Here is a 27909-nt window from a genome sequence, read left to right as displayed (position 1 = left end):
TAGCAATTTCCTTCATATATATATATTAAAGAACCCGAAGAATCAGGTTCCCATGCAGGTTCTGAAGTAGCGGCATGGAAGGGAGAGTGTCCATATTTCTCACAGAAAACAACTTGTTAGTTGTCATCACCCCAACAAGGGTCACCGGAAGACAAACCTGGCATCTATGTAGATTAAGTGAGTAAATGAATTGGCCAGGTAAATAACCCCAAGTGTAAGTGGTGCAAACGGATGTGAAGACGAGGAGAATTCAGCGTACTTACCAGACGCGGCTGAGTTGCTTGAGGTCTGAGCACTTTGCTCCTGGGGAAAAAGGGTAAACCAGTTGCCTAGTTTGAAAAGCTCAGATTATGCTCCAATGCTTGTGGCTTTTGCCAAGGCTTAGTTACACTTTCCTCGCTGTCTCTGACCTCTTTTTGGCTATCTGTATTGTGGTATTTTGGGATTCCATCTTCCTTCCGGGATGGTCTCCAGAAATTTATGAGTCTAGTGTTTTCTTTGAACGAAAAGTGCAGGTGTTGGAAACAGTCGTTCTAATTAGGTGTGAAAACTGGATTTCTAGGGGTTTGAGTAGAAGAGCAAATCGCGCTTTGTGTGTCTGGAGTGAGACCTCAAGAGATACTAGCAAGCTCCCAGGTGGTGCTGATGCTGTAGGTCGGCGGGCCACACTGAGAACCTAAGGACCAGGAGGTCAAATCTGTAGGGGGACTGGGCGGTGGGGAGAATGGGAGGAAGGACGCGAGGAGGGAAGCTAGGAAGGAGCGTCAGACGAGGAGGGGGTGATGCTGAGAGGACTGGGGCAGGCTGCGGGGCTGGAGCGAGGATGCGCAGAGCGAGGCAGGGAGGCGGCGGGTGCGGGCGCTCCGCGGCTGCGCGGCGCGTGCTGGCGGCGGCTCGGTCCCGGCCCGCGCCCGCGGCGCCCCCGCTGCGGCCGGAGCGGCCTGGCTACGGGATCGGTGCGCAGCGATGGCGGGGCAGCCCCGGCAGCGCCCGGCCTGGGCGCCGCTGCTCCTGCGGCTGCTGCTGGCGGGGATCGCTGCCTGCGATGCCAGCCCCGCGGACGACGGCGCGGGCCCCGGGGGCCGGGGACCCCGGGGACGCGCGCGAGGGGACGCGGGCGCCGACGAGGCAGTGCCGCGCCACGACTCCTCCTACGGCACCTTCGCGGGGGAGTTCTACGACCTGCGCTACCTGTCGGAGGAGGGTGAGGCTACCGGAGGGTGAGGGGCGACCTGGGGGACGGAGGAGTACAGGAGTGGGGTCCGCAAGGATGTCAGTGGAGGCAGATGTGCACAGCTGAGGCTAGGCTGGGGAGCCCGGTGCTCAGACTCCGCCTTCAAGAGGGAAGTCTAGAGGAGCTGTCAGAGCCTGCTCCCCGTTTTACACGTGGGGAGACTAGGACAGGGAGACTCTGACTCAAGTCCTGCGAAGCTGTGGACAGGAGGTGCTAAGCCTATGCTCTCCCAGTTCTCAGCGTCTGGCCTCCTCCATCCTCCCTGCCATGGAGGAGGCGCCATCTGGCCTGGGGTACCGGAGCCCAGCGCAGCAGGCAAGAAGCAGAAAACCCAACTTAAAGAGCCCGGTTGCCCAGTAACCTCCCAGGCGGTCGGTCTGTATTGACCTAAATTTGCAGGTACTGGCGCCTCATCTTTCTGTTGGTCTCATTGCCCAGGCACCAAAGCTGGGTCACACAGCTCTCTCTCCAGTCCAACCCACATCTGCTCCCACCACACTTGTAGTCTCCTGGTGTGAGACACCATTGTTGAGACCATCTGGGCCCAGAGACTAGAGTTTCTTAGCCAGCTTCCCTGAAGAGCTGTTTTAAAGAGTACAAAAGGCAAATCTATTCTGATAAAAGGATTGGAAACTGGTCTCTTCCGCAGCTTTGGGGAGAGTTATTTTCCTTTACTTCTGCAAAGAGGAGCCAAGAATCAAGCTGGGGGTTGAAATGAGGATATCTGTTCGTGGGTGTATCTCTTAATTAGGATGAGGTTCAGCTATATGCAGCATGCAAATGTTAATATCTTCTATAAGATAGAATTCTCTCAGTCATATAAGGAAATCTGGAAACCCACAATCCAGAACTGGCATGAAAAGTCTCTGATGTTCCGGGACCCTGGGGCTGGATCTTCTACTCGGAAGTAATTCTTGGCTTGTGACCTAATGATCCCAAGTAGATGCTCGAACCCTACTCATTACCTTCGCATTCCAGATGGTGAGAAAGACAACATGGGTTGAAAATGCTGACTGCCTACTTACTAAGGACACTATTCAGAGAGAAGTGCCCTCTACCAATCTTAGTTCCTTAGTCATGTGGTCACACGTAGCTGTAAAGGAGTCTGGGAAGGGTAACCTTTTTAGCTAAAAAAGACATACTATATCCACTTCAAAAATATAATTATTATACTAAGGAAGGTGGAGAGAATGGATTGGGGGAGAATATTTATTAGATAGAGACTGTTGAAAGTCCCCTCCCTCCCCCACACACATTTAGTGGCCTAGAGTCTGGCTGTTCAGGGGTTGGTGAGGCAGCTCTCTTCCAAGCAGTCACTCAGGGACCTGTGTTTCTTCCATCTTGTTGCTCCACTATTTTAAGACCTTGTCTTCATCTATGAAATAGAAGATTGGTAGCTTTTTTTTTTTTTTTTTTTTTTTTGTCTTTGTTCAAGATTGAGGGAGGAGTGCTGGAGAGATGACTTGGTGGGTAAAGCTCTTGCGGCACAAATGTGTGGTGCCTGAGTACAGAGCATCAGGACCCATGTGACGCCAGGTGCAGTAGCTCATGGGTCCGTCATCCCAGCGCTCCTGAGGAGAGATGGGAGATGGAGTCAATCAAATCCTTGGAAGCTTGTGGGCCAACTGATACTCAGCAGCAGACAAGAGACCCAGTCTCAAGGTGGAAGTAGAGGACTGGCATCTGAGGTTGTCTCCTGACCACCTGCACAGTGTGGCATATGCCCATCCATATACACATGCACACATGCGTGTGCGCGCACACACACACACACACACATGTCTACACACACACACAAATAAAATTGAGGTAAAGAAAAAGAAAAGTTTAGGATAAGTAATTATCTTTTTGGCTGCTTGTATAAATCGCTGCTTCTCATAGTCTTTGGCAATTACAAGGGTAATTAAGTAGTGACCTAGCTGCAAGGGAGGCCAGGCAGCCCTGGACCTGGGAAGAAGGAGCAAATGGTGGAGAAACAACAAGCAAAACAGAATCTGCCACTCAGGGAAAGGATAAATATTCCTAAGCATATTTTTCTGAAAACATGTAGTGTATATTTATTCTGTACATAACCAGCCTATACCTCTAAATGACTTAAAGGTGGCATGTGAGCACCTATTGTCTCATTTAACTAATGAAGAACAAGCCGATTCTCCGTGTCCATTTGCATATATGGAGAGAATGAACTGCCAGTTGTATAACCTGGTTTTATGAAGGCCAACATCAGGTGGACAGTAGCTACCAAGGAAAACTTTGCAGTCACTCTGAGAAGTAGGTTCCCAGGCCAGAATATACATGTTGCCAACAACAGGAATAAACCTTTGGGTTACAGATAACTACTCTCTTCTGGGGCTCCTTTGAGGGAGAAGAGCAACAAGAACAGAGTGTTGCTTCAGTGTTAGACCTTCAGTGCAGCCCTGTGTTCCCCTCTGCTGTCAGCTGCCCAGGACCAAGGATCCTGCATCTGAGGATGGAAGGAGCTGCCTTCCCTTTGACCAATAAGGAAGAGAGCCGCTCATGGCCGCTTATCTTTAAAGCACAATGATGTTATCATTGGCAAACATGTGAATGGCAGCTCACCACTGAGTTCGAGACCAGATTTTCCTGTTGTGGGAAGAGCTGGGTTGGTGGCAGGGAGAAGGATAGAAGGAAGCATGGGTAGGCCATCTTTCCTCAGCCTGTGTCCTTCTCGGGTCATTCAGGTGTTGTATGTAAATATGTAGCTTCTCTCTCTGTGAGTCTGGAAGTTCTTTAAAGCCACCAAAATATGTCTAATTCTCCTCTGTGTCCTCGGTGAATGAACTCTGCCAAGAACAATTGCTGGAGTTCCCTTTCAACTGCTTATTTATTTATTTATTTATTTATTTATTTATTTATTTATTTATTTATTTATTTATGTGTGTGTTCATATTCATATTTATGTCCAAAATTACCGTTCATATTACCGTGTATGTTGTTCAGGACAACCTTGGGTGTTGTTCCTCTGGGGTGTTGTTCCTCAGACATCCTCCTCCTTTTTATTTATTTATTTATTATTTATTTTTTATTTTTGAGACAGGGTCTTTCACTGGCCTGGAGCTCATCCATCCCTGAAGTTCAAGGATCTGCCTGCCCCGCCTCCTAAGCACGGGGTTATAAACACATATTGCCAGCAAGCCCTGAATTTTCATGTGAGTTCTGGGGATCCAACTCAAGTCCTCAGGCTTATGTGGCAAGCACTTCACCGATGGCATTATCTCTCCAGCCTTTGCTGTCTTTTATAAGTCCCTACTGTGTGTTAAACCGTTTTCTAGGATACTTTTACCTACATTCATTTTCATTTGTGCAGCACTCCTGTGACTTAGATGCTACGTTTCCCACATTCAAAGAGTTAAGGGAAATGACTCCTTTTTTTTTTTTTTTTTTTTTTTTTTGGCTAAACTCACATAGCTAGAAAGGAGCAGGGAACTGTTGGCTCTGTGGGTGGACTCTGTGGTGTAGGTGATGCAAGGTGTCCAGCCTGCCTGAGTGAAGGTCCCTGTTTGCAAGCTCTAGGAACCGACTTGGAAAGGAAGGAATGAAGATTTCTGTGAAGACACTTGAGATGAGGAATTCAAAGTTAGTTAGAAGCTGCAGGTTCTGAAGGGACAACATTACTGTGAAATCTCCTTTTGCCTTGGTGTAGGACTTGACAATCTGCTCTTCTCTCTCTCAACATCTCTCCATTATATGACTGATCAGTAGAAGGGACAGTTGAGGTAGCCTCAGAAAGAGGTTGATGCTGTGGTTCTCAGAGGTGAAGCTGAATGGGATGAGCAGCCAGTCTGTGGTTTAAACTTCATGGAATCAAGGGCCGAATGAATACCTGAAGTGCTCTGAGCCAACCAGTTAATTAGAAGCAGTTAATAAACAGCAAAGCAAAAGCTCTTAACCACTCAGGAGAGTGTCGCAAAATGGGCTCACGGGAGTGCAGAAGGACCCACAGTCCACAGATTAGATGAGAATGGAAGCCACAGAACCTCAAACAACAACCCGAGAGGACGGAGGAGGAGCCCTGTGATAGGGAGCTTGCTCAGCGTAGGTGTGACAGAGGGTTCAGCCTCCAACACTGCAAAAACAAACAAACAAATAAACAAACAAACAAAAATGAGAAAACCAACTCCATATAGGAATGTCTTGACAGATAGAAATGATAAAATAGAAATTAAGAGAAGAAAAAAGTTACTGTAATTAGTCTCTAAAACAAAGTTACTAGAAAGTTGATTCCATGTGAGAAGGAAGGAGGAGAATTTTTGCAATTTTTTTAAAAACTCCAATGTAATGTTTAATGTTATTCATTTAGGTTTTGTGTGTGTGTGTATATATATATATATATATATATATATATATATATATATATATATATATATATATTCATGTATGGATTTATGTATGTGTATATGCATGCCCATGTCATGACCAGAGGTCAGCCTTGGGTGTTGTTCCTCAGGTGGCATCCACCTTATATTTTAATTTTGCTTTGTGTGTGGGTGTCTGGGGGTGGTTTACTTATGCAGAGGCCACAAGCAGACAGTAGGTGTTAGTTCTTATCATTCTCTGCCTTGTTCCCTTGAGGAATAGCCTCTAACTGGATGGAGAGCTAGCCTGGTAGCCAGTAAACTCCAGTGAGCCTCCTGTACCCTGCCCCAAGCCACGTTGCTGGGTCACAAGCATGTACAGCCATACCTGACTTTTCACATGGGTGCTGGGGATTTGAACTCAGGTCCTCACACATGCACAGCGATTGCGTTTACTTGCTGAGCCATCTTCCCAGCCTCACCACAGTTTTTTAAGACAAGCTTTTTCACGGGGATGTGGGACCATCCAATTATGCTAGTCTGGGTAGCCAGCAAGCTACAGGATCTACCTGTCCACATCTTCCCGATGCTGGGATTACAAGCATACACCACCACGCCTAGCTTTATAACATGGCTTCTGGGGATCAAACTGAGGTCCTCACACCCGGGTGGCAAGCACTTGTACTGACTGGGACCTTCCCCCAGCACCTGATTTAGGATTTTGTTTTGGAGAAAAATTGCATCGAAAGTGGGAGAAAGGAAATAAGGCAAGCAAGCAAGCTGATGTCAGTGAGGAGATGGACACAGCTAATCAAAAGAGACAAGTAAGCCATGTCTGGGTGGTTCAGTGTATATATCTCAAGATTGAGGAAGACAGGTCAGTATACACAGGGAGATAGAATGCAGGGAAGGCGAAGAGGTACATTGTAGTATGAATTCTAGTTGGTATTAATAATATAAACCCAGAGCCAGATATTGGGGTAAATGCTGAATGATCAGAGAAGCAGAGCAGCCAGCCACTAGAGAGTTCTTACCTCTACCGAATCCTCGGCCTGAAAGGGACTGAGTTCCTGTCTCCTCCCACCTTGCATTCCTTCCTCTGTCCAGCCATATCATTTCATATATATATATATGAAAATAGCAAGTGGAGAAGTTAATGTTGTGCATTGTTAATGAGGATGTAAAATGTTACAGCTCTTTGGAAAATGACTTGGCAGCTCCTCAAAAAGTAAAATGTAGAGTTACCATATAATGTAGCAATTGTGTTCTAAGAGAGTTGAAAATGCATCCACACAAAACCTTCTACACAGCTGCATGGTTTATAATAGTCCCAAAGTGGGAACAACCCCAAAGCCTACCAGCTGATGAACAGATAAACAATATGGTCTGGCCATACAGTGGGGATGGTATTCTGTCATCAAAAGGAATAAAGCTTTAATGCATGCTGCATGGTAGACGACCCTTGAAAACATTATGCTAAATGAAAGAAACCAGACACCAAAGGCCACCTGATTCCCTTGACAGGAAATATACAGACCAGGCAAACCACAGGAGCAGAACCTAAAGGATGCCATGGGCTAAAAGAAGTGACACACACATGCACAACACACACCACGTAAGAAAAAAAAAGAAGAAAGAAAAAAGAAATCAAGTCAACTGAAAACAAGTCTTCCCACTAAGAAGCTCCAGGCTCAGTGAGAGGCAGTGCTCACTCTAAATATACACACATTTAAAATATGTGGGGATGGAGAGATGGCTCAGCAATTAAGAGCGTTGGCTGCTCCTTTCAGTGAGCCTGCGTTCAATTCCCAGCACCCACAGGGTGGCTCACAACTCACTGTAACTCAAGACCCAGGGGATCAAACACCTTCGTCTGGCTTCCTCGGGCTCAGCATGCACCTGATACACAGACATACAAGGGGACAGAATACCGTTACTTCATATTTGCAGAAGGTTAATTTTTAAAATGGATCATGATAGTGTTTGCGTGTGTGCATGACTGGGGTGTGTTTGCGAATATGAGCGCCATGGTTCATGTGTGGAGGTTAGGAGACAATCTGTGGAGTCAGTTTCCTCTCCCCACCTTTACATGGGTTACAAGGATCAAACTCAGGTTATACAAAAAAAAGCACCTTTACGCGCTGAACCATCTTACCAGTGCCCTGAGCATAATTCAGGATACAGGAAAAGAGGAAATAATGCCTGCTCATTTGATGTGACAGTGTAACTTTATTAGTGTACCAGACAGACAAGAGAGAAAGAGGTATTACAGCTGAATTTCAATCATGTGTGTAAATATATATTGACTATAACAATATATTGGAAGAAATAAAAATATATTGTTTTAGGCAAAGATGAATTTTAAGAAAATTGAGGTAATAACAAAATCTGACAGAATATAATTGAAGATGGAATGTGAAGGACAAATAGTGTCATACATTGATAAAAGAAACAATAAATCAGCAACCCAACAAGTAAGTTTCTGGGGCTGAGGATGTGGCTCAGTAGATTGCTTACTCAGTGTGAATGGTGCTCTGGGTTCATTACTCAGTACTTCAAAAATAACTATTGATACATACATATGTGTATTTTATATATATATATATATAATGTATACACATATATCTATAATAAACACATGCATGGTGCTTCCAAATACATGAAACAGTAATCTATTCTATGTTAATAATCAATAAATTAAATATGTAGATAAATGTCAAAACAAAATCTTTTAAAATCAGCACACTACCCTTAACATTTAAAATCAAATTTTAACAATAAAAGATAAATATTGTTTGACTTGTATAAATGGTATTAGAAAAATGAGCATATAAACACAGAACCATACTCTTTTTGAACAGCCAGCAAGATCTCTAAAACTTGCTATGAATTAGATTATAGCAAGCTGTTGAATTACAAGGGATCTCTATCATATGCAGAGATGTCTTCTGACTATGGTGAGATGAAATTTGAAGTTAGCAAAAGCATAGAAAGGCGTTACTGGGAATATCAATCAGTGTCAGAGTGTTCACCTGCCACTCAAAGCTCTCCATGTGATCCCCAGCCCTTAAAAAAAAAAGAGAGAAAGAATGGAAGGAAGGAAGGAGGGAAGGAAGGAAGGAAGGAAGGAAGGAAGGAAGGAAGGAAGGAAGGAAGGAAGAAAAAGAAAGAAAGAAAGAAAGAAAGAAAGAAAGAAAGAAAGAAAGAAAGAAAGAAAGAAAGAAAGAAAGAAAGAAAGAAAAGGATCATAGGTGATAATACCAATTAAAAAGAATATTGACCAAAGAGATAAAGAAGAAACCATAAGCCTTCAATTGAACCATCAAAACATTGTATGTCAAAATACTGGCATTAGGGCTGGTGAGATGTCGCACCAGGTAAAGGCACTTGCCACTGAATTGACAACCCAAGAACTGACTCCCAGAAGTTGTCCTCTGACCTCCATAGGTGCATGGTGGCATGTGTTTGTTCATGCACCTATTTAAGGCATGCTAAGACATAGTTCTAAAGTATGTCCACAGGGCTTATACAGCTCTACCACAGTCATATTTGGGACACTTTGATCACCCTGAAAAGAAGTCATGTTTTCCCAGAGCCAACACCATGCAGATGTTTCATGTTTCCCTTGTCTCAGCTCTTGGCAACCGTGAAGCCTTCTGTCTCAATATTTGTCTGTTGTGGACATTTCATGTACAGAGGATGATGGTACATTACATGGCCCTTACCATTTTGTTGCTTATTTGGACTTTTTAGGAAATCTTTTAGAAGATAGCATAGGAACCCAAAGCCCTTCCTCACCAGCAACAGTGAGCTAGAGAATGCAAAAGAAAACAAGGATAACAGTTCAAAGTACACAGAGCTCTGCAATGTCTGATTTTATCTATAGAGAGAAACAATTTGAACTGTTAAGGGATATAAAGAATGTGAATAAACAGATAAACCATGGTCTTGGAAAGAATAACCTGATATTATGAGTATTCCAGTTCTCCATCCACTCACAATTCATCGCAAATGCAAGACAATTCCAGACAGAAGTCGGGTACAATTCTGAAAGGGAACTTCACACATGACTTCTATACTTTGTTTGGAAGAATCAAGTCCCACGAACTGGTGAGACAGTTTTTCCTTGCTAGGTAATCAAGATACATTACAAAGTGAAATAATGAAAACAACATGGTCGTAGCTTGCAACAATCAAAAAACAAAACAGAAAATCTGGAATGGACCCAGTTTCATGAAAGAACTCATGGCTTGGAAAGGAGTTACCATAAATTACTAGAGAAAGCATGAGTTGTTTCACAAATTATGTTGAGAAAAAAATGGATTCAACTTCAGTAGAGCTGGACATGATAGCACACGCCTTTGATCTCAGCACTCTGAAGGTAGAAGCAGATGGATCTCTCTGAGTTAGTTTCAAACCAGATGGGTCTGCATAGGGAGTTTCAGGTCAGCTAGGGACACATAGTGAGACTCTGTCTTAGAAAATAAAGCAAAAAGAAACCCAAACAAATCAATATGAGTAGAAAAATATAATTGATTTCTTGCCGCACATTAGATAATGAGTAAATTCCCAGTGGGTCAAAGCTCTCACTGTGCTATTGATAGGGAACTACAGCATTTCTAAGTGAAAATGAGAGAAATGTCTCATGCTGATGTGATAGAAAATGATCCCTTAAGACCCTGAAAAACACAAGCCTTTAATCTCAGCAGGTAGAGGCAGGTGGATCTCTGTGAGTTCACGGCCAGCCTGGTCTACAGAGTGAGTTCCAGGACAGCCCTGGCTACACGGAGAAACCCTGTCTCAAGAAACAAAACCAAAAACAAAACAAAGATTGGGGTGAGGTGGAGAGAGAAAAAAAGAAAAAACCAAAAAGAAGAGAGATACTTAGTTTAACCTCATCAAAATTAAATATTGAATCTAAAAAAAGAGCATCATAGGAAACAAACAAACACATAGAAAAACAAAATTGGTGGAAGGGTGGTAGGAAAAAATAGCAACATAGGGAACCAATAATTGTATGAAATGTATACAACCTTCTGTGAAAAATTTGGATTCCAAATAATAAAGGAAGCAAAGGTTACAGAAATAGACATCACAGAGGCAGGAACCCAAGTACTTAATATTAGATATGAAGAGACATTTGTGTCTATCAGTGCTTAGGGAAATCCAAATGAAAATAATAATGATATCACGTCGAGCTGGGATGTGGAGAAACTGGGGCAGTCAATCATGTGGTGCCCAGGGGACTGCAAACTGCCATTGTTCAGAATAGTAATCTGCTCAAACTTTGCATAGTTAGAGAGGCAGTCTGGCCATGCTTCTCCTGGGTTACACAATAAAAATGTCCTAGATAAAAACTCTCAGGGAACATGGGTAAAGTCGTTTATGTTTTCACAGTAGGAGAAAGCAAGCATGTAGAGGTGTGCCATTTACTTTTCTGTGACCATTATATCTACCAGAAACAGCTTGAGGGTGAGAAGATGTATTAACCCTATGGTTTCAACCTGTCAGGAGGGAGTAGGCCAGCTCAACTCAGGGCATCAGAAGTGACTGCCAGAGACGGTTCTTATCACGGTGAACCCAGAAAGAGAGGAGGGAGGATTCTTCAAAGGCCTGTTCCTGGTGACCTCCTTCTGCCAGCTAGGCCTAGCTTCCTTAAAGGTTCCACAGCCTCCAAAAGCAGCACCACCAGCAGGGGCCAAGTGTTCAACAACAACAACTAAAAGAGCCTGTGGGGACATCAAATTCAAGGCACATCAGGAGACAGTTTACGTGTCCCAGTCTGGGAGGGTTTTATTTAAGCAAATGTATTCATGTGCATCTTATCTCTTAGCACAAACTCATGTTCTCTAAGGGGCTCCTGTTGAGTAAAGACACACCTACTACAATAAGTCAAGATTCTAGAGCAGTGGTTCTCAGCCTTCCTAATGCTGGGACACCTTAATACAGTTCGTCATGGTGTGGTGACCCCAACCATAACATTATTTTCATTGCTACTTCATATCTGTAATTTTGCTACTGTTATGAATCATAGTGTAACGATCTGTGTTTTCTGATGGTCTTAGGCGACCTCTGTGAAAGGGTCATTTGACCCCCAAAGGGGCTGTGACCTGCAGGTTGAAAACTGCTGCTCTAGGGTGTCTTTTCCAGGAATCAGGGACAAAGCCCAAATTGTCTGGGTTTTTTGGACAGCTTACAAAGTAATAAATAGATAGATAGATAGATAGATAGATAGATAGATAGATAGATGATAGATAGATAGATAAATGAGTAAATAAATAAATAAATAAATAAATAAATAAATAAATAAATAAATAGTGCCTACAGTCTAGTGGTGTAACTCAGTGATAAAATGTATGCCAAAACCGTTAATTCAACCCACAAAACTGGGTGGGGGGGTGTTAACTGAATGTGTAAGCACAGCTCACAGAACACAAGTTCTTACTTGGTTTTATTTTAGAACATACAAAATGATAGAAAAATTAATGCTAGTGAGGTGTTTGCCAACCTAATGAACTTGCTCAGAACATTTGTACAAGCTCTGTTCTAAAACTTGCTTTTATTTGCTGTCTAGAAATCCATTTTTCTTTTTAAAAAAATGCTGCCCAATGCTTATTAGTTCTCAGTTAAGTTTATAACATTTTAGTAGCCATAATAACCCAGGGATGATAATGACAGCTGGTGTTTATTGAACTGGAAATCTATCATAAACCAATATTTCTCCTGATGCTGGGAATGACTAAGGACTCTGTGATTGAAAAGTGGGAGAGGTAGTCTGGGGGTGATGCTCAGTGATAGTGTTTCCCAGCTTTTGTGAAGTCCTGAGTTTAATTTTACACACACACACACACACATTTGTGCATATACACACATGCATGTACATATATACACATACACAGAGAGATACATATGCATGTACATACATACACATACACAGAGAGATATTGAAGGAAGAAGATGCAGAACTTGAGTCAGAAGTAACATTGTCACCTCTAGAATCTTTTTTTTTTTTTGTTTGTTTGTTTTTTGTTTAGTTTTTCAAGACAGGGTTTCTCTGTGTAGCTTTGCGCCTTTCCTGGAACTCACTCTGTAGCCCAGGCTGGCCTGGAACTCACAGAGATCTCCTGGCTCTGCCTCCCGAGTGCTGGGATTAAAGGCGTGCGCCACCACTGCCCAGCTGCCTCTAGAATCTTAATGACATATAAGGAAATAGTCATTGCATTCCTGGATGAATATTCTGGGGGAAAAAATAGCCTTGGAACTTCCGTGACAAGTAATAGTAAGGGCACAAGTGAAGACACTTATTATAATCTGTAGCACTGATAAGCTGCTCAATAAATACAGAGAAAAACAAGCCTGTCCAAGGCAGGATGCTGTCAATAGTAGTGAAAATAGTGTAGGTTTTAGCACAAAATTGGATAAACTAGAACCAAAGCATTTGACCCAGTTACTTAGGTGACAAAAGAGGGCTGTTGTTTGATCCAGTTCTCCAACTCTGTGTGTTAGAGCCGGACAGATTTGTGCCAGGAGAGCATAGCCTGGAGACATTTGCGAAAAGTATAACGCTGACATAATTAAATAAAACCTCACTGAACAAAAGCACTACAAATAAGAAAGACATGGTTTACATGACCTAGGCATATCTGTGGAAGCTTGCACTTCGTCACTGATTGTCATTTACTCATTATCCAGTGCCAAACATCATGCAGGGCAGAGAACACAGGATGAGGCATGTATGGTCCCCACATACATGGAGTAATCAGCCTAGGTGAAAATGGTTTCCCCTGTAAGCTGGAGGTCTTCATGGCATTTTTCTCTAGGGTTCCCTAAATGCATTGTGGTATAAGTAATCTCAGATGGACGATGCTAGAAGCTTTGTGTGGGAAGGACTTAGCACATGGGTAAGTGGCAGTCCAGAGAGATGAAATGGGAACCTCCATTCTGTATGTGAGTGGAATCACCCTAGTGCTGAGTTAAAAGCTGGGCCCTTGTCAACCCTCTTCCTTCCAGAGAGTGTGCACTGTGCTAAAGCTGAGATTTTCTAACTCCTAGGGGGACAGTGACGAGCCAGTGGTTATGTAGAATGAGGTTCCACTCAAGGTCCCTGGTTGCTTGCTTGAGAATGAAATAAGAACACACTCGTTTCCAGATCCCACCTAAGGTGTGGACTCCCTCAGGAAGGGCATCTTCTGACCTCATCAGAGACCTTTGTCAAGTCCCTAAACATTGCTAATGATGATGATAGAAAATAGTCAGTGCATTTTTGGGAATTCTCACTGTAAAAATTGTTCCTGGATTTTTACCACTCCTATTTATTTTCACTGCCTAGGCTACCCTTTCCCCACTGCTCCTCCTGTGGACCCATTTGCCAAAATCAAAGTGGAAGACTGTGGAAGAACTAAAGGATGCTTTAGGTAGGTACAGCTTCGAGCTGGATAATCAAGGCTCAGAAATGTGCTGACTTCTCATGGTGGTATTTAAACCTACATGCATTGCTATGTGGGCACCTGGGTCTGTCCCCCTTTGGAACCTCCGCAAGGTTATGGAGAACTCAGACAAAAAAAAATCAGTGTTCAGGGGGTTTGTTTGTTTGTTGATACAGGGTCTTGCTAGCTGTGAATTTTGGATCATCTTCTCCCAATTCCTCCATAATGCTGGCATTACAAGTGTGTACCACCATGCTTGGCTAGTGTTCAGTTTGGGCATTTCCTTCTTATCGCTGTGATAAAGACATAACCAAAAAGTTTTATATCACAGTCCACCATTGAGAGAAGCCAGGGCAGGAACTCAAGCAGGGCAGGAACCTGGAGGCAGGAACTGAAGCAGAGGCCGTGGAGGAATGCTGTTCCCTGGCTTGCTCTCATGGCTTGCAAGGCCTGCTTTCTTATACCACCCAGGACACCTGCCCAGCGCTGGTACCACCCCAAGTGAGCCGCGCCCTCCCACATCAGTCGTTAATCAAGAAAATGCCCTACTTACCTGCCTAGGCAATCTGATGGAGACATTGTCTCAGTTGAGGTTTCTCTTCCCAGATCACTCTAGCTTGTGTCAAAGTGACAAAATACAACCAAGACAAGCAGGTTCTCCTATAGCCCTAACTGGCCTTAAATTTATGTAAACAAGGTTAACCTTGAATTTCTGACTCTCCTGCATTCACATCCCAAGCTCTTGGATCACAGATATGTGCCTAGTTTCTGTGGTTGCTGAGGACTGAACCCAGGGCTTTGTGCATACTGGGTAAGCATGCTACCAACTGACCTACAGTCCCAGCCCCAACAATTCCTTTTCAAATAAATAGTCATGACTTGGGGATTCTGCCTGATGCTAACATTGGTTATTCTAGCTTCTTAGTTTGAGTAAGTCCCTATATGATTATTGGTAGAATTCCATCAAGACGTGATGGGTTCCAGACTAACATGATGGCAGATGTCTGTAATCTCCCACTCAGATGGCTGAGGCAAGAGGCTCACAAGTTTCATGCCAACCTGGAGTACTTAGTAAAAAAGCCTTGTGTCAAAGAAAAGACAGATGGAGGGAGAGTCGGAGACAGAGTGAGGGAGAAAATGAGAAGGAATGAATGCTAATTGGCTTGGTAGAAAGCGCTAGTGTAGAAACTTTCCATATAGAGGTTTTGATGAACCTGGCACTAAAGGTGCTGATTCTGGTGATTGTTCAGGGCTCAAAGTTTAAGGAGCCAAGCATCGACTACAGGAGCCTCAAGCCTGATTGTCTTACAAGCCTTTTTCAAAGACTTTTTCAAAATTCCAAATACTGTTTTCATTGAGCAAAATGGTCAGCACTGTTTAATTCTGGTGGCGATGAGATATATTGAGAAAAGAAAGGATTTTGATAGCCTGCTGGCTCGAGTGACTTATCTTTCACACTTCTCTGCTCTTTTTACCCTCCCCCAGCCCTTCATTTGTTCCATCCCAGTCCAGGTTGCCTTCACCATATAGCTCTTCCCTGCTAGCCGGGGTATCCCTGCTAATGCATTAGCATGACCTTGTCTCCTTCCTCATCACACTTCAGCACCCTGGGGCTCGTTCTTACAGACACCTGCCGTCTATACTTTCATCCTCTCACCCACTGATAGAGTTTCCTTCTCGTGCCTCTTGTTCTTCCCCTTCCTCTTCCTCCCCTTCCTTTCCCACTCTCTCTCTCTCATGCCTAGGGTCGTGTGCATCACAAACACATGCTTTACCAGGGAGATACACCCCACTGCAACACTGTGCACCATCCCGACTCTGGTGGAATAACCGGTTCCTTCCCTAGGGGTTTCTGATTACTAAAGGATCCAATAAGTCATTTGTAAGGGTTTTTTGTTACGTTTTTCTTTATTTTGTGTGCAGGCCTGTATGTGTATGTATATGCACAGGTAAGTGTGCACACTTATGCCATGCATTCGTGTGGAGGTCGAAAGACAACTTGCTGGAGTCTTTTCTCTTTTAGCATGTGAGTTCCAGGAGCAAACTCAGGTCACCATGCTGGGTGGCGGGTGTTCTTATCTACTGAGCTATCTTACTTGCTCCTCTGTAAGGGATTTGAAATTTCTGTTTTCTTCTTGGAGGTGCTCTCTAAAAAGATGAAGGTGTGCATAATCTTCCCATCTAGACAAAGACCTTATACTGTTATGTTTTTGTGTCTGCCTTTGTGATTGTATTAACACCAAGTAAACTTTATAAATAAATCACATACTTGTGTTCAGCGGCTGCTGGATGAGGTTTTCACCTGGTGCATTTGTAAAAGTGTGACTTTTGCAGAAGACCAAGAGATTAAATTTCAGGAGTTGGGCCATCACTCTTTGTCAATCATAAGGATACACTCAACTCAAAAGACCCTATTGGTTTAATCAGACACACCACTGCACCACTACGAAAAAAATGCTTCCAGGAACGTTGCACCATTTATCATCACACAAATGCTGTGACTTTCGGGATTTCTGTTTTTATTTCTAAACCTATGATATTTTAAATATAAAAACTTGTAAGGAAAAATAGTTGGTATTCCTTTGTAATTAAGAAAAACTGGGCAAATTTCTAACTTGAAGAAGAGACCCAGTTGAAGGCCTGTTGCAGGCACTGACTTCGTTATCAATCTTGTTGAGCCCCTTCCCTTCTCTGGACTCCAGTTTACATGTCAAGCGGAGCAGTTCCTATCCCTGGTCCCTCCTGAGGAACCCGTGTCTCTCAGGTCCTGGAGAGCAACAATTGAATGTAGTTAATAGCATTGCTCAGCACCTTGGGTTGCACAGTAGGTGTTCTCTTTTCTTATTTGAACCACATAGAAGCAGTAATGTCTCTTTTGGCCTATCCTCCAGATACGGCAAGCCAGGCTGTAATGCGGAGACCTGTGACTACTTCCTTAGTTACCGGATGATAGGGGCTGATGTGGAGTTTGAGCTGAGTGCAGACACAGACGGTTGGGTAGCAGTTGGATTCTCTTCAGACAAGAAGATGGTAAGACACAAATCATGATAGAAGCTGCTTTTTCTCTTTGCTTTGTTGGCTGTCTTTAGATTTTGGAAGAAATGAATTAATCAAAGAAGTAGAAGCATTGTGTTAGCCACAGCTCTCTAATTGCACGTTTAAAAAAATTCAGAGGCTGGAAAGATGATTCAGTAGGTAAGAGCACACACTGCTCTTGCAGAGGATGGGGTTTGGTTCCCAGCACCCACATCAAACAGCTCACAACTGCGTGTAACTCCAGTTCCAGGGGATCGGATACCCTCTGGCCTCTGTGGGCACCTGCACACAATGCACATAGTGCATATGCCATATAAACTTATGCAGGCACACACATATAAATGTACACGTAAATAAAAGTAAGTAAATATTTTTTTTTTTTAATTCAAGCAAGCTTTAGTAGAAAGATTTGTTATTAGAATACAGGGTATTTTGTGCTACATGTAGTGATCAGCTCTGTCCACATTATTTTGCACACTACATAACCTGTGCCAACTGTTATATATCTCCTGCTCACACGTGTGTGGATTGACTGGGGTTCAGCTTGTTTCCTGTGGACTCAGCTGGGCTTGGCTGTAGTCCATGGTTTGAGTTTGATTTCCTGTGTGTGCTTTAGTCTGGAAGGGGCAGCTACCAAGGCCTGTTCTCTTCATAGTAGAGGCAGAGTGAAGGACCACTGTGTTCTCTTCATAGCAGAGGCAGAGTGAAGGACCACTGTAAGAGAGTCGGTGTGCTTTTCCTTTATACTCACAGACTCAATACAGAACACTTCTATGACCAGATATTTCTCTCTCCTCTACCCCATCACACACGCACGCACGCACGCACGCATGCACGCACGCACCAGGCAAGTCTCCAATGGACACAAGCCAGGTGTCCTCTACCTCAATTGGTTCTGACACAATTTATGTGGAGACAGTGGCAAATGTCACAAAGTAAGGGTTTAGTTCAAGACTACTCCATTGTAGATGCCAATTTGTGATCTGACGAACTGACTGTACATCCGAGTCCCTGTGACTTTCTCTCGAGTTTCATTAATTTGCCAGATCTCAGGGGGAACACTTCCCTTGCGTTTGCCTATTGTGTTCATCAGCCTTACATTACTATTAACTCATTTTCAAAAGGCTTTAAAGGCAGAGGATGTCACTCAGCGCTGGAGAACTTGCTTAGCTTAGCATGCACATGGCTCTGGATTCCATCACCCAACACTGCCACCAAGTGAATAAATAAGCAAAACAAACAAACAAAAACAAAACCAGGAAAACAGACAGATATTCAACAGCAAGGTTCTTTTCTGGCTCCGATTTCTGAAGTTTCCATCCAGGGTTGCATGACCCTGTCGCTTTGGATCTGTACTAAGATAGTAGATTGTGATAGGAAGTCTTTGGGAGAGGAAACCTTCCTACCTTGTGTGTGTGGTGGTGGAGGGGGCGGACCAGAATCCCAATATCTGCACCAGAAGCACACCACCAACTGTCTAACTTCCTTCCACTAGGCCCCTCACACTTCCCACTCGTCTCCAATAGTGCCATAGACTGGGAGCAACCTTTAACACAAAGGCCTTTGGGAGACATTTGAGATCCAAATTCCAGCAACTGTTTATAGTACAGGATGTTCAAACAAAGTAAATGAACGGCCAAATGCAAGAGATTTGTGGAGAAGGTGTGGGGGAGTGAGGGAGGACCTTCCATGCCTACTCAGGGTGTATCACACGCCAAGCTCCTCCTGGTAATTAGCAGTCAGGAAGATCATACCAATTCTCTGTGTCTCTGTGTCTCTCTATCTCTGTGTGTGTCTCTGTCTCTCTGTATGTAGTTGTACATGTATGGGTGAATGTGGGCATGCATGTGTGTTCACTTGAGTGTGGCGGTCAAGGACAGCCTTGGGTGTCTTTGCTCAGACACCTTCCACCTTTTTTATCTGAGCTGGTCTCTCACTGGCCTGGAGCTTCAGCAAGTAGACTAGGCCGGCTGGCCAGTGAGCTTCAAGGATCCACCTGTCTCTGTGTTTGTCTCATCACTGCTGGGATTGCAGACATGCTCAGCCACACCTGGCTTTTTACATGGGTTACGGGAATCCAAACTCAGGTTGTCATGATCACAAGGCAAGCAGTTGACCAACTGTGCATGTCCCCGACCCTTCTTTCGGATTTTTAAAAAATTGTGTGTGTGTGTGTGTGTGTGTGTGTGTGTGTGTGTGTTTGTGTGTGTGTGAGTTGTCCAGTGTGGAAACCAAACCCAGGCCCTCTACAACAGCAGCAAGTTCTCTTAACCTCTGAGCCATCTCTCCAGCACCCTCTTTGGAGGGTTTGTAAAGACTTCATTATGTCAATATATTGTTTAATCATTGCTCAGGAGTGATAATTCAACCTAGATACTGAAGGGGTGGGGGTGGACCTGAAATTCTCAATCCTCTAATAACATGTGGTCCTCCTTCTGGAGACGAACTCCAGTCTGAAGCTATCTAGGGTCCCCTAGCCACTAGTTAGAAGCATACAAAAAAAAAAAAATACAGTCTTCACACTATCAGACGTCTATGAGTTTCAGGAAATGGGGCAGAGACCAAACATGTTTTCTTATTATATCACGGTACTGCAGCCAGAGATATAGTCCAAACCTCTGTTCAGGTCACATCTCCCAACATCCTATTGCCCCAAATACATCACACAGCCAGTCCCAGAATGAAGTGGCTAGGAAGCGCACCCTCCCTACTGGGAGGTCCTGTGATGGTGTGTGTATCTGACTAGAATACCACCACCACTATCGTTACCGGGGAGTGACGGATCAAATCCAACGAGCTTCATCTTCTACAGTATCCATTGGCCAGAAAATAGCTGTAGCTCAGAAAGAACAGGAGCAAGAAGAGGGATGGGCACCAGTAGGCCAGGCTGGGGTCGTATTGTCACCTCCGTCCCTCTTGTCACCTTGGCTGTATTCTATGTGGGGCCTTCTCCAAGCTGCCAGCCTTTCTTAAGCCAGGGCCTTTGCATGTGCTACCTTGATTCTTTAGAACAGGGGTTCTCCACCTTCCTAACGCTGTGACCCTTCAATACAGTTCCTCATGTTGTGGGGACCCCAATCATAAGATTATTTCATTGCTACTTCATAGCTGTAATTTTGCTACTGCTATGAATCGTAATGTAAATATCTGATATGTGATCCCTGTGGGGGTCACGACCTGTTGGTTGAGAACCACTCCTCTAGAGTCTCAAACCATTTCTCTTCATCTGGCTGACTTGGAGGCATGAGCAGGGAGTGATAAAGGGAAGAGAAGAGGGAGGGAGACCCAGACCAAGGCACCTGCAGTAGCCAGAGTAAGGAGGGCTCATTCTGTGGTGTTTTGGAAGTATCACTTGGGGATGGAGAGATTGCTCGGTAGTTCAGACTGCTTGCTGCTCTTCCAGAGGACATGAATTTGGTTCCCAGCACCCATGTCAGGTGGCTGATGACCTCCTTTAACTCTAACTCCAAGGGATCTGATGCCCCTTCTGGCCTCCATAAGTATCTGCATGCATGTGGCATCACACACACACACACACACACACACACACACACACACACACACACACACACACACACACACACACCATGATAATAGTCAGACTAACTCCCAGAAACTAAGCCAAGGGACCAGCATCACTGATATACAAGCTGCCCGCACTTTACAGGACAGAACTATTTTTCTATGGATGCCTGGGAAGCAAAGCCTGAAGTCCCTAACTGTTACCACCTCAGGATGTGGAGTGACGGCACAGGAGCCCCTGGGGTTTCTCTTACTCTCCCTGTCATGGATTCACTTTGGTTTTTCTCTTCATGTGGTGTGGAGCAGCTGTGGGGTCGGAAGGAGCAGCTCCTGAGATCAGCCTGTCATTCTTCTGGTGGCCAGTGGGTGGGGCTATGCTGAGGGATGTTGCAGGCTGATCTCAGGCCCTGGCCTGTGAATCAACCCATTCAAAGAGTGTCCCAATAAAGGAGGAAACAGGAAAAGGAAGAAGAAAGAGAACACGAGTTCAAGACCATAGTGAGACTGCATAGTGAGACCCTGTCTGAAAATAAGGAAGGAAGGGAGGGACAGAAGGAGGGAGGGAGGAAGAAAAAAAATGGGTTGTTTTAGGGCTCAGATAACAGAGGCAGACTAGGGAGCCTTTCAAATGTAATATCTATAAAGTGGAGGCCCCTCCTTTCCTCTCTCCTCTCTCCACTGAAGCATGGATTAAATTAAAAAGCAAAAACTCAGCGATGTATACTAAGAGCAATGTGGATTCCCTTTTTAATAACCTTGAATTTTTATGGAATGGTTTTCAAATTAGATGTAATTTTTTTTTAACAGCAATTTTGGGTTCCTATCTAAATGGCATGCCTCACAGGCTCCAGACGCTGCCTCCTCCATCACCCATAGCCTCCACGAAACAGTACAATCAACCAATCTTTAATGTTTTTAACTTGTTCAAAAAAAAAAAAAAAGCACAAAATGAAACCTCCAGATAAGCTACAGAGATAGTTCCTCAAACTCAGCTCCCTTACCCTATCTCTCGGTCTCCATATCTTGTGCCAGATACACCAACTGATAGCCTTTTCATTATGGTATCACTTTTGACCATTTTCCTGTGTATAATTCAGCAGCATCAATCACAATCGCTGCTGTGAAGTCACCACCGTTTCCTAGTTCCAGAACATTTTCTCAAATAACATTTTCGCTTCTGAGCCTTTTCAATTAATGAATGGATTAGCTAATGACTTTGGAACGTTTTTCATAACTGAAGTTCTGTTTTGTTTTGTTAGAATGAGCTTCAAGATGGATTTGCCTGGCTCTGCTCATCAGGCTACTTTATGTGGTTTTGTGCAGGAATGCATCCTCCAACTCATCCCAGCAGGAAGGGCCCAGATGTCAGTCATAGTGAAGCTGACTTTGCTCACTTGCTTAAGACGTTTTTTTAAAAAGGATTTTAAAAATTTCATGTATTTATTTGTTTGTGAGGGAGGTGTGCATGCCATGGTGCACTTGTGCACCAGGTCAGAGGACAACTTGCAGGAGTTGGTTCTCTCCTTCTACCAGGTGGGTTCCAGAGATCGAACTCAGGTCGTCCTGCTTGGTGGCAAGTACCTTGCCCTTGCTGGCTGAGCCATCTCACTGGCCCGGTTTAAGGGTTTTTAACGGTATTTAAAATAATTTTCGTGATATTTCTAATTACAGAGGCTATGGGATACATATATGTATATTTCTAAGTGAAAAGTTTTTACCTCCTCTCTTCTCAACCTTTTTCTCTGCTAGGGTGGTGATGACGTCATGGCCTGCGTCCATGACGACAATGGCAGGGTCCGCATACAGCACTTCTACAATGTGGGACAGTGGGCAAAGGAGGTTCAGAGAAACCCTGCCAGAGATGAAGAAGGAGTCTTTGAGAACAATCGTGTCACCTGCAGGTTTAAGCGCCCTGTGAACGTTCCCAGAGATGAGACGATTGTGGATCTGCACTTGAGTTGGTATTACCTGTTTGCTTGGGGTCCGGCCATCCAGGGTAAGCCTGCATTTCAGCCTCTGCATTGAACACCGGTCACCATCGTGCTCACTGTTAAGTGGAGTCACACTGTGTATTCTACAAGGGAGAGGAAATACGAGCCCTTCCTTCAGAAGGTTCTAAGGAGCTTACAGGTCAGGGGGACACCGGGCACAGTGGGCACATGCACAGCTGGAGCGTGTGAGAACACAGGGTGAGGGTGCGCTTCATGAAGCCATTGTCCGTCTGCTGTGGAGTGCAGATGTCTGTCTTCACTCCTCACCTCTTCCTACAGAGGTCTAGACATCACCACCCTCGCGCTTACAGAGAATAAGAAACTTCCTCATGGTAGACAATTAACTAATGGTAGAAATAAAACTCAATTCTGGGTCTTTCAGACTCCAAAGTCAGCGAACTCTTTTACCCATCATCCTTTTTAATAAGAACATCCCGAAGAGGAAAGGGTGGTCTCCAGAGATTTCTCTAGAGCTTGACAGCAAACATGAATTCTTACTTTATGACTATTCCCATGGTCACAAATCAGTCAAATACCCATTAATTATTCCATTAACCCTCAAATACTAAGGTGCATAATAATTCCCCAGCTATATTGGTATGTTAGAGGTGGGGGCTGAGATTCGGTGTTTCTAACAAGTTCCCAGATGAGGCTGGAATGGGGATGATGTGAATGTGGCAAAACTCTCCAGTAGTTTCCTATCAAAGACCCAAGGGCATTCTAAGAGACCTTTTAGAGGCTGCTTAATTCAAGTCATGGTGTGAGCCTTCCATGCGGTCAGTGGACCTAGCGGCCTGGCCAGGAGTGGAGGAAGTTTGGTTTGCAGTCCTGTACTGAAAACTCATTCTCTCACTCTGACTACTAGGACCTTTACCTTTCCTCCTTGCTTTTTCTTTTTCTTTGAGCCAGGTGACTATGATGTTGCTCAGGCTAGAGCAGTCAGTCCTCCTACTTCGGCCTCCTGAGTGGCTAGGGTTACTGATGTGTACTACTGTACCCAACTCGACATCTGTTTTTACTGTGTGTTCAGCAGCTTTTCGTTGCTTCAGCTGACCTGCTCCCATCCCCCCTCCCCCCAGATTTTTTCCACTGATTTAAAGAGTACACCATCCCCCCTTCTTCTTCTCTTCCCTTTCTTACCCATTGCCTATTGAGAAAAGAGTTGGATGCCTCCAGATTTGGGGTATTTTTCCATTAGCTGGTTTCCCAGAGTAACCCCAGGGGATCTACAATGATACTTTCAAGTCCTTTTAGTATCCTGGGAAATAAATGATAATTTAGCCTGGAGAGATGAATTCATTTCAAACGATAAGATTGGTATGTGAAAATGTGAGTTTTTAGTACTGGTTCTGCCCCTTAGTAGCTATATGGCCTGTTAGCTAACATCCGAACTTCATTTCCTTATATCTAAAGTGGGGGCAATAACAATAACCTACTTTATAAGATTATTGACTAGTAGGTGAAAATAATTATGTAGAATTGCTTTAGCAAATTGAAAAATGCTGTACAGTAGTCCCATTTCATCTGTTGGAGATGTTTACTGGGATTTCCAGTGTCTACCTGAAATTCCATATTTGCCCCTATACATAATGTATAAATTAGAATTCAATATGAGATTTACAGTGATGCTAATAATATTATAGTGATAATAATATACTAATAAAGCAGTCATAACAGTACATAGTTATATTAAAGTAATAGAAAATAAAATCTTATGCTCTTTTTCAAAATATCTGCTGCCCCATACTTTTTCCTCTTTGAAAGCAGAAAGAGGAACCTTAGATAATGGCGACTCTCATCTATTCAGAAGGTTGTCTTCTTAGAGTCTAAAGTCCCAGATGTGGAGGGATCCATACTCATCTGGCGTTGCCTGATAAGCTCCTCCAGGTTCCTCTTCTCATTGTTCCCAGGCCAAACAGACCGATCCCCGCCCCACGTGCTGGCCCTTTCCCAAGTTCTTCTAATATCTGTCGGTCCTATTACTGTCTCTTAGCATAAACTTTGAGCTAAGGTTTGAAGGACTAGAGAGTCCATTTCCCTCAAGAAAGCCGCAGACTGGAGGTGTGTAACCCTAGAGGCCAGGCAAGGACCAGTGAGTAAGGTGCTGTTAGGTACAGAGTGAGCGCAGACCCTATGGAGAGGGGGACCTCCCTGCCAGCTGGGAGACTTTGTGTAGCAGAGTCTGTGTCTGGCAAAGCTTCCTGAGAGAAAGACTGTTAAAAAAAAAAATCCTCATTGCAAACTGGGCCTGGTGATACAGGCCTATAATTTCAGCTACTCTGGAGGCCAAGGAAGAAAGATCACAAGTTCAAGGCTTGTTTGGGCTACAGGATGAGTTCAAGGCAGGCCTGGCAAGTTTATTGAGACCCTATCTCAAAGTAAAAAAATAAACACAAAAGAAAGTTGGCAAGCAGGGCCGATAGCTCAGTGGTAGATATTTGCCTAGCATGTTTATGAACCTGCTGCGTTCAATCTCTAGAACTGTACAACAAAAACACTCCAAAAAACCCTAACTTAGCTCTGGTCCTAGGAAAGCCTTTACATTGAACTATCGTATCTCAGTTTCCCTAACCCAGCTTTAATATGCCCCCCACCACAAGGAAGTCAGACATGCCTGATCAACTTTACCTCATTAAGCATCTAAAATTTTTTGGTTTTTCAAGACATGGTTTCTCTGTGTAGTTTTGGTACCTTTCCTGGATCTGGATCTGTAGACCAAGCTGGCCTTGAACTCACAGGGATCTGACTGGCTCTGCCTCCTGAGTGCTGGGATTAAAGACATTCGCTACCACTGCCTGGCTTATTTTTATTTTTTTTTAAGAGAAAAGCTTGCTGGTCATGGTGGTGCTTGTCTTTGATCCCAGCACTCAGGAGGCAGAGGCAGACTAATCTCTGAGTTTGAGGCCAGCCTGGTCTACATAGTGGTTCCAGGACAGCCAGGGCTACACAGAAAAGCCCTGTCTAGAAAAAAAAGAAAAAAAGAAAAAAGAAAAAAAGAAAGAAAACTCTTGGTTCAAGTAGTTCTCTTGCTGGAAGCCACAACTACAGATGTGCACCATAGCACATAACTTGAAAAAAGTGGCTTATTACCATTTATTTTATGGTTTTATTTCTTTAGTGCTGAGGGTTAAAGCAGAGGCCCTTGAATTCCAGGCAGACTCTCTGCTGCTGACCTTGTCATCAGCCCTTAAGCATCCCACACAAGGACTTCCTTCCTTTTTCTGGTGGCCAGGTAGAGAAAAGCTCCATCCAAGGACTTGGTACTTTAGTCATTCTCCTGTCCAAACTGTTCTTCCCTACTCTTTAGAAAATCAGACATCTTGCATGCCAATCCCTTTTGGCTAGGGAAGCCTCTCTTCTCCTCCCCTCTCCTCCCCTCCCCTCCCCTCCTTTCCCATTTCCCCCTTCTTTTTTCTTTCTTCTCTCCACCCCTGTGGTACATTCATGTGAGTGTACAGATGTGTGATTAGAGGTCAGAATAAGATATTGAAAGATATTGAATGTCTTCCTTTATTACTCTATGCCCCCCCCCCTATTCCCCTGAGACAGGGTCTCTCTGCATCATCCTGGCTATCCCAGAACTGTTTATGATGCACCCACCTCTCGAATGCTGGGATTAAAGTGCCCGGCTCACCTTATTTCTTGAGATAGAGTCTCTCATTGAACTGGAAACTGGCCTTTTGGGCTATGCTGGCCTGCTGGCCACTCTACCTGTCTTTGATGCCTCTGTGCTCAGGTTATAGGCATGTACCTTTGCTCCCCAATGCTCGGGGGAGCATACACACAGCCATGCCTGAGTCTTTACATGGGTGTTGGGGACTCAGACTTAGGGCCTCATGTCCTCAGGCTTGCAGAATAAGGACTCTTACCTACTGAGCCATCTCTCCAGCCAAAGGCTGGCTGGCCCTTAATAGCCCACAGTCAATGAAAGAGGACTTCCATTTGTGTGGGAGACTTTGGTCTGGACTAGAATTCCTGATCCACAGCTACAAGATTTGGGGCTGTGGAGGTAGCTCAGTGATAGAGCATTTGGGTTCACCCATCCCCCCCAAAGATCTGAAGAGGCAAAACTAGTAACATTTGCTGTCTTGATTAAAAATAGACTTTTTTGGGGTTTTTTTCCCCACTGAGGCTGGAGAGATTACTCAGTGGTTAAGATCACACCCTGCTCTTGTAGAGGACACGAGTTCAGTTCCCAGTGCTCACATCAAGTGATTTCATCTCCAGGAGACCCAGCACCCTGTTTTTGCCTCTCTAGTGCACACAATTAAAATTAAAATAAATCTTTTTAAAAATTTAAAAGTTTTACACTATTTGATAGTGAGGAGTTTACATTTATTAGAGGCAAATAGAAATCCTCACACTTTCTGCCAGGATAAATATTCAAACTGGCGGCCACAGAAAGAGATAGCAGTAAGTTGTTCTGATTTGGAGAGGTGGTATGACTTCCCAGAATCAAAACTGCCTTTGGGAGTAAAGATACATGATTTCTGTGTTCTCTGTCACAAGTTCAGTCGACTGCTGATGACTCTCCCTGATTGCACATCTTAAACACTGTGTCTGTGTTTAGCGGTGAAAACCTGTCTGTAGTGTTTCTGTCTTGAACTCTGTGCGGCTTTTGATCGGCCCTCCCTCTGCTTCTGTGTTTAAGGCTCCATCACCCGACACGACATAGACTCCCCACCGGCTTCAGAGCGCGTTGTCAGTATTTACAAGTACGAAGACATTTTCATGCCATCGGCTGCCTACCAGACCTTCTCCTCACCATTTTGCTTGCTTCTCATTGTCGCTCTGACCTTCTACCTGCTGATGGGAACCCCGTAGCCACAGCTGCAAGGCCAGCGGACTACACGGAGTACAAAGCCTTCAGTATATATTTTTCAATAATCGCCTGTATCATTTTAGCTTCTGTTATTTAAAAAACAAGTCATGATTTCAACATTTTTTTGGGGGAAAAAAAAAAGAACAAGCTTTTCTCCTAGTCAAACAGGATTGTCAAGGCAACCCCTGCTTTCGGGAAGTACTTAAAACATTTGCAAACACTTCAAATATGTTTTCTGTTTGAGCTTTACAATATCTGTGCATTGGCTTGGTAAAACTGAGAGTCATAATACCAATTGGGATTTAAACCCAGACAAAGGCTGCCTTTTGTTGGTCTACATCTCTCATAACCTGGGCTAACATGATCAGATAACACATAGCAAGGTAGAGAAAGAGCTAGACGTGGAAAGCGTGTCTCAGAGCGGTCTTTATTTTGAGCAGTACTGCACAAGAGGGTTTACTTTGCATGTTGCCGTGGAGAACTTTACAGGATGTCACAAGTGCATCATCAGCTCTTGAGAACATTTCTGTGGAGCATAAATGCTTTTAGATAGTCACACAGT

The 27909-nt window shown here is 44.0% G+C and overlaps 1 protein-coding gene across 2 annotated transcripts; it reads left to right on the top strand.

Moving 5' to 3' along the window:
- The first annotated feature begins 3 nt into the window (after window positions 1–3).
- Frrs1l (ferric chelate reductase 1 like) lies at window positions 4–27485 on the top strand. 2 transcript variants are annotated; one of them, XM_076564238.1, is made up of 5 exons: window positions 4–177; window positions 13880–13964; window positions 16868–17006; window positions 22284–22530; window positions 27177–27485. In XM_076564238.1, the coding sequence occupies exons 1-5, from the start codon at window positions 75–77 to the stop codon at window positions 27347–27349; spliced, it is 747 nt and encodes a 248-aa protein (XP_076420353.1). In that variant the 5' UTR covers window positions 4–74; the 3' UTR covers window positions 27350–27485. The 2 variants fall into 2 exon arrangements, with proteins under 2 accessions (XP_076420353.1, XP_006985340.2); XM_006985278.4 differs by lacking the exon at window positions 4–177 and adding an exon at window positions 927–1204.
- Window positions 27486–27909: the final 424 nt, after the last annotated feature.

The sequence above is a fragment of the Peromyscus maniculatus genome, chromosome 2 (genome assembly GCF_049852395.1).
Source record: "Peromyscus maniculatus bairdii isolate BWxNUB_F1_BW_parent chromosome 2, HU_Pman_BW_mat_3.1, whole genome shotgun sequence".
Lineage (NCBI taxonomy): Eukaryota > Metazoa > Chordata > Mammalia > Rodentia > Cricetidae > Peromyscus > Peromyscus maniculatus.
This window is presented reverse-complemented; position numbering and strand designations above follow the sequence as displayed.

Bases quoted from the DNA above. Each gene is read 5' to 3' on its own strand.
- Frrs1l (XM_006985278.4), top strand. From the start codon at position 967: ATGGCGGGGCAGCCCCGGCAGCGCCCGGCCTGGGCGCCGCTGCTCCTG. The intron at 1,205-13,879 runs GTGAGGCTACCG...TTCACTGCCTAG, and splicing joins GCGCTACCTGTCGGAGGAGG to GCTACCCTTTCCCCACTGCT. The intron at 17,007-22,283 runs GTAAGACACAAA...TTTCTCTGCTAG, and splicing joins TCTCTTCAGACAAGAAGATG to GGTGGTGATGACGTCATGGC.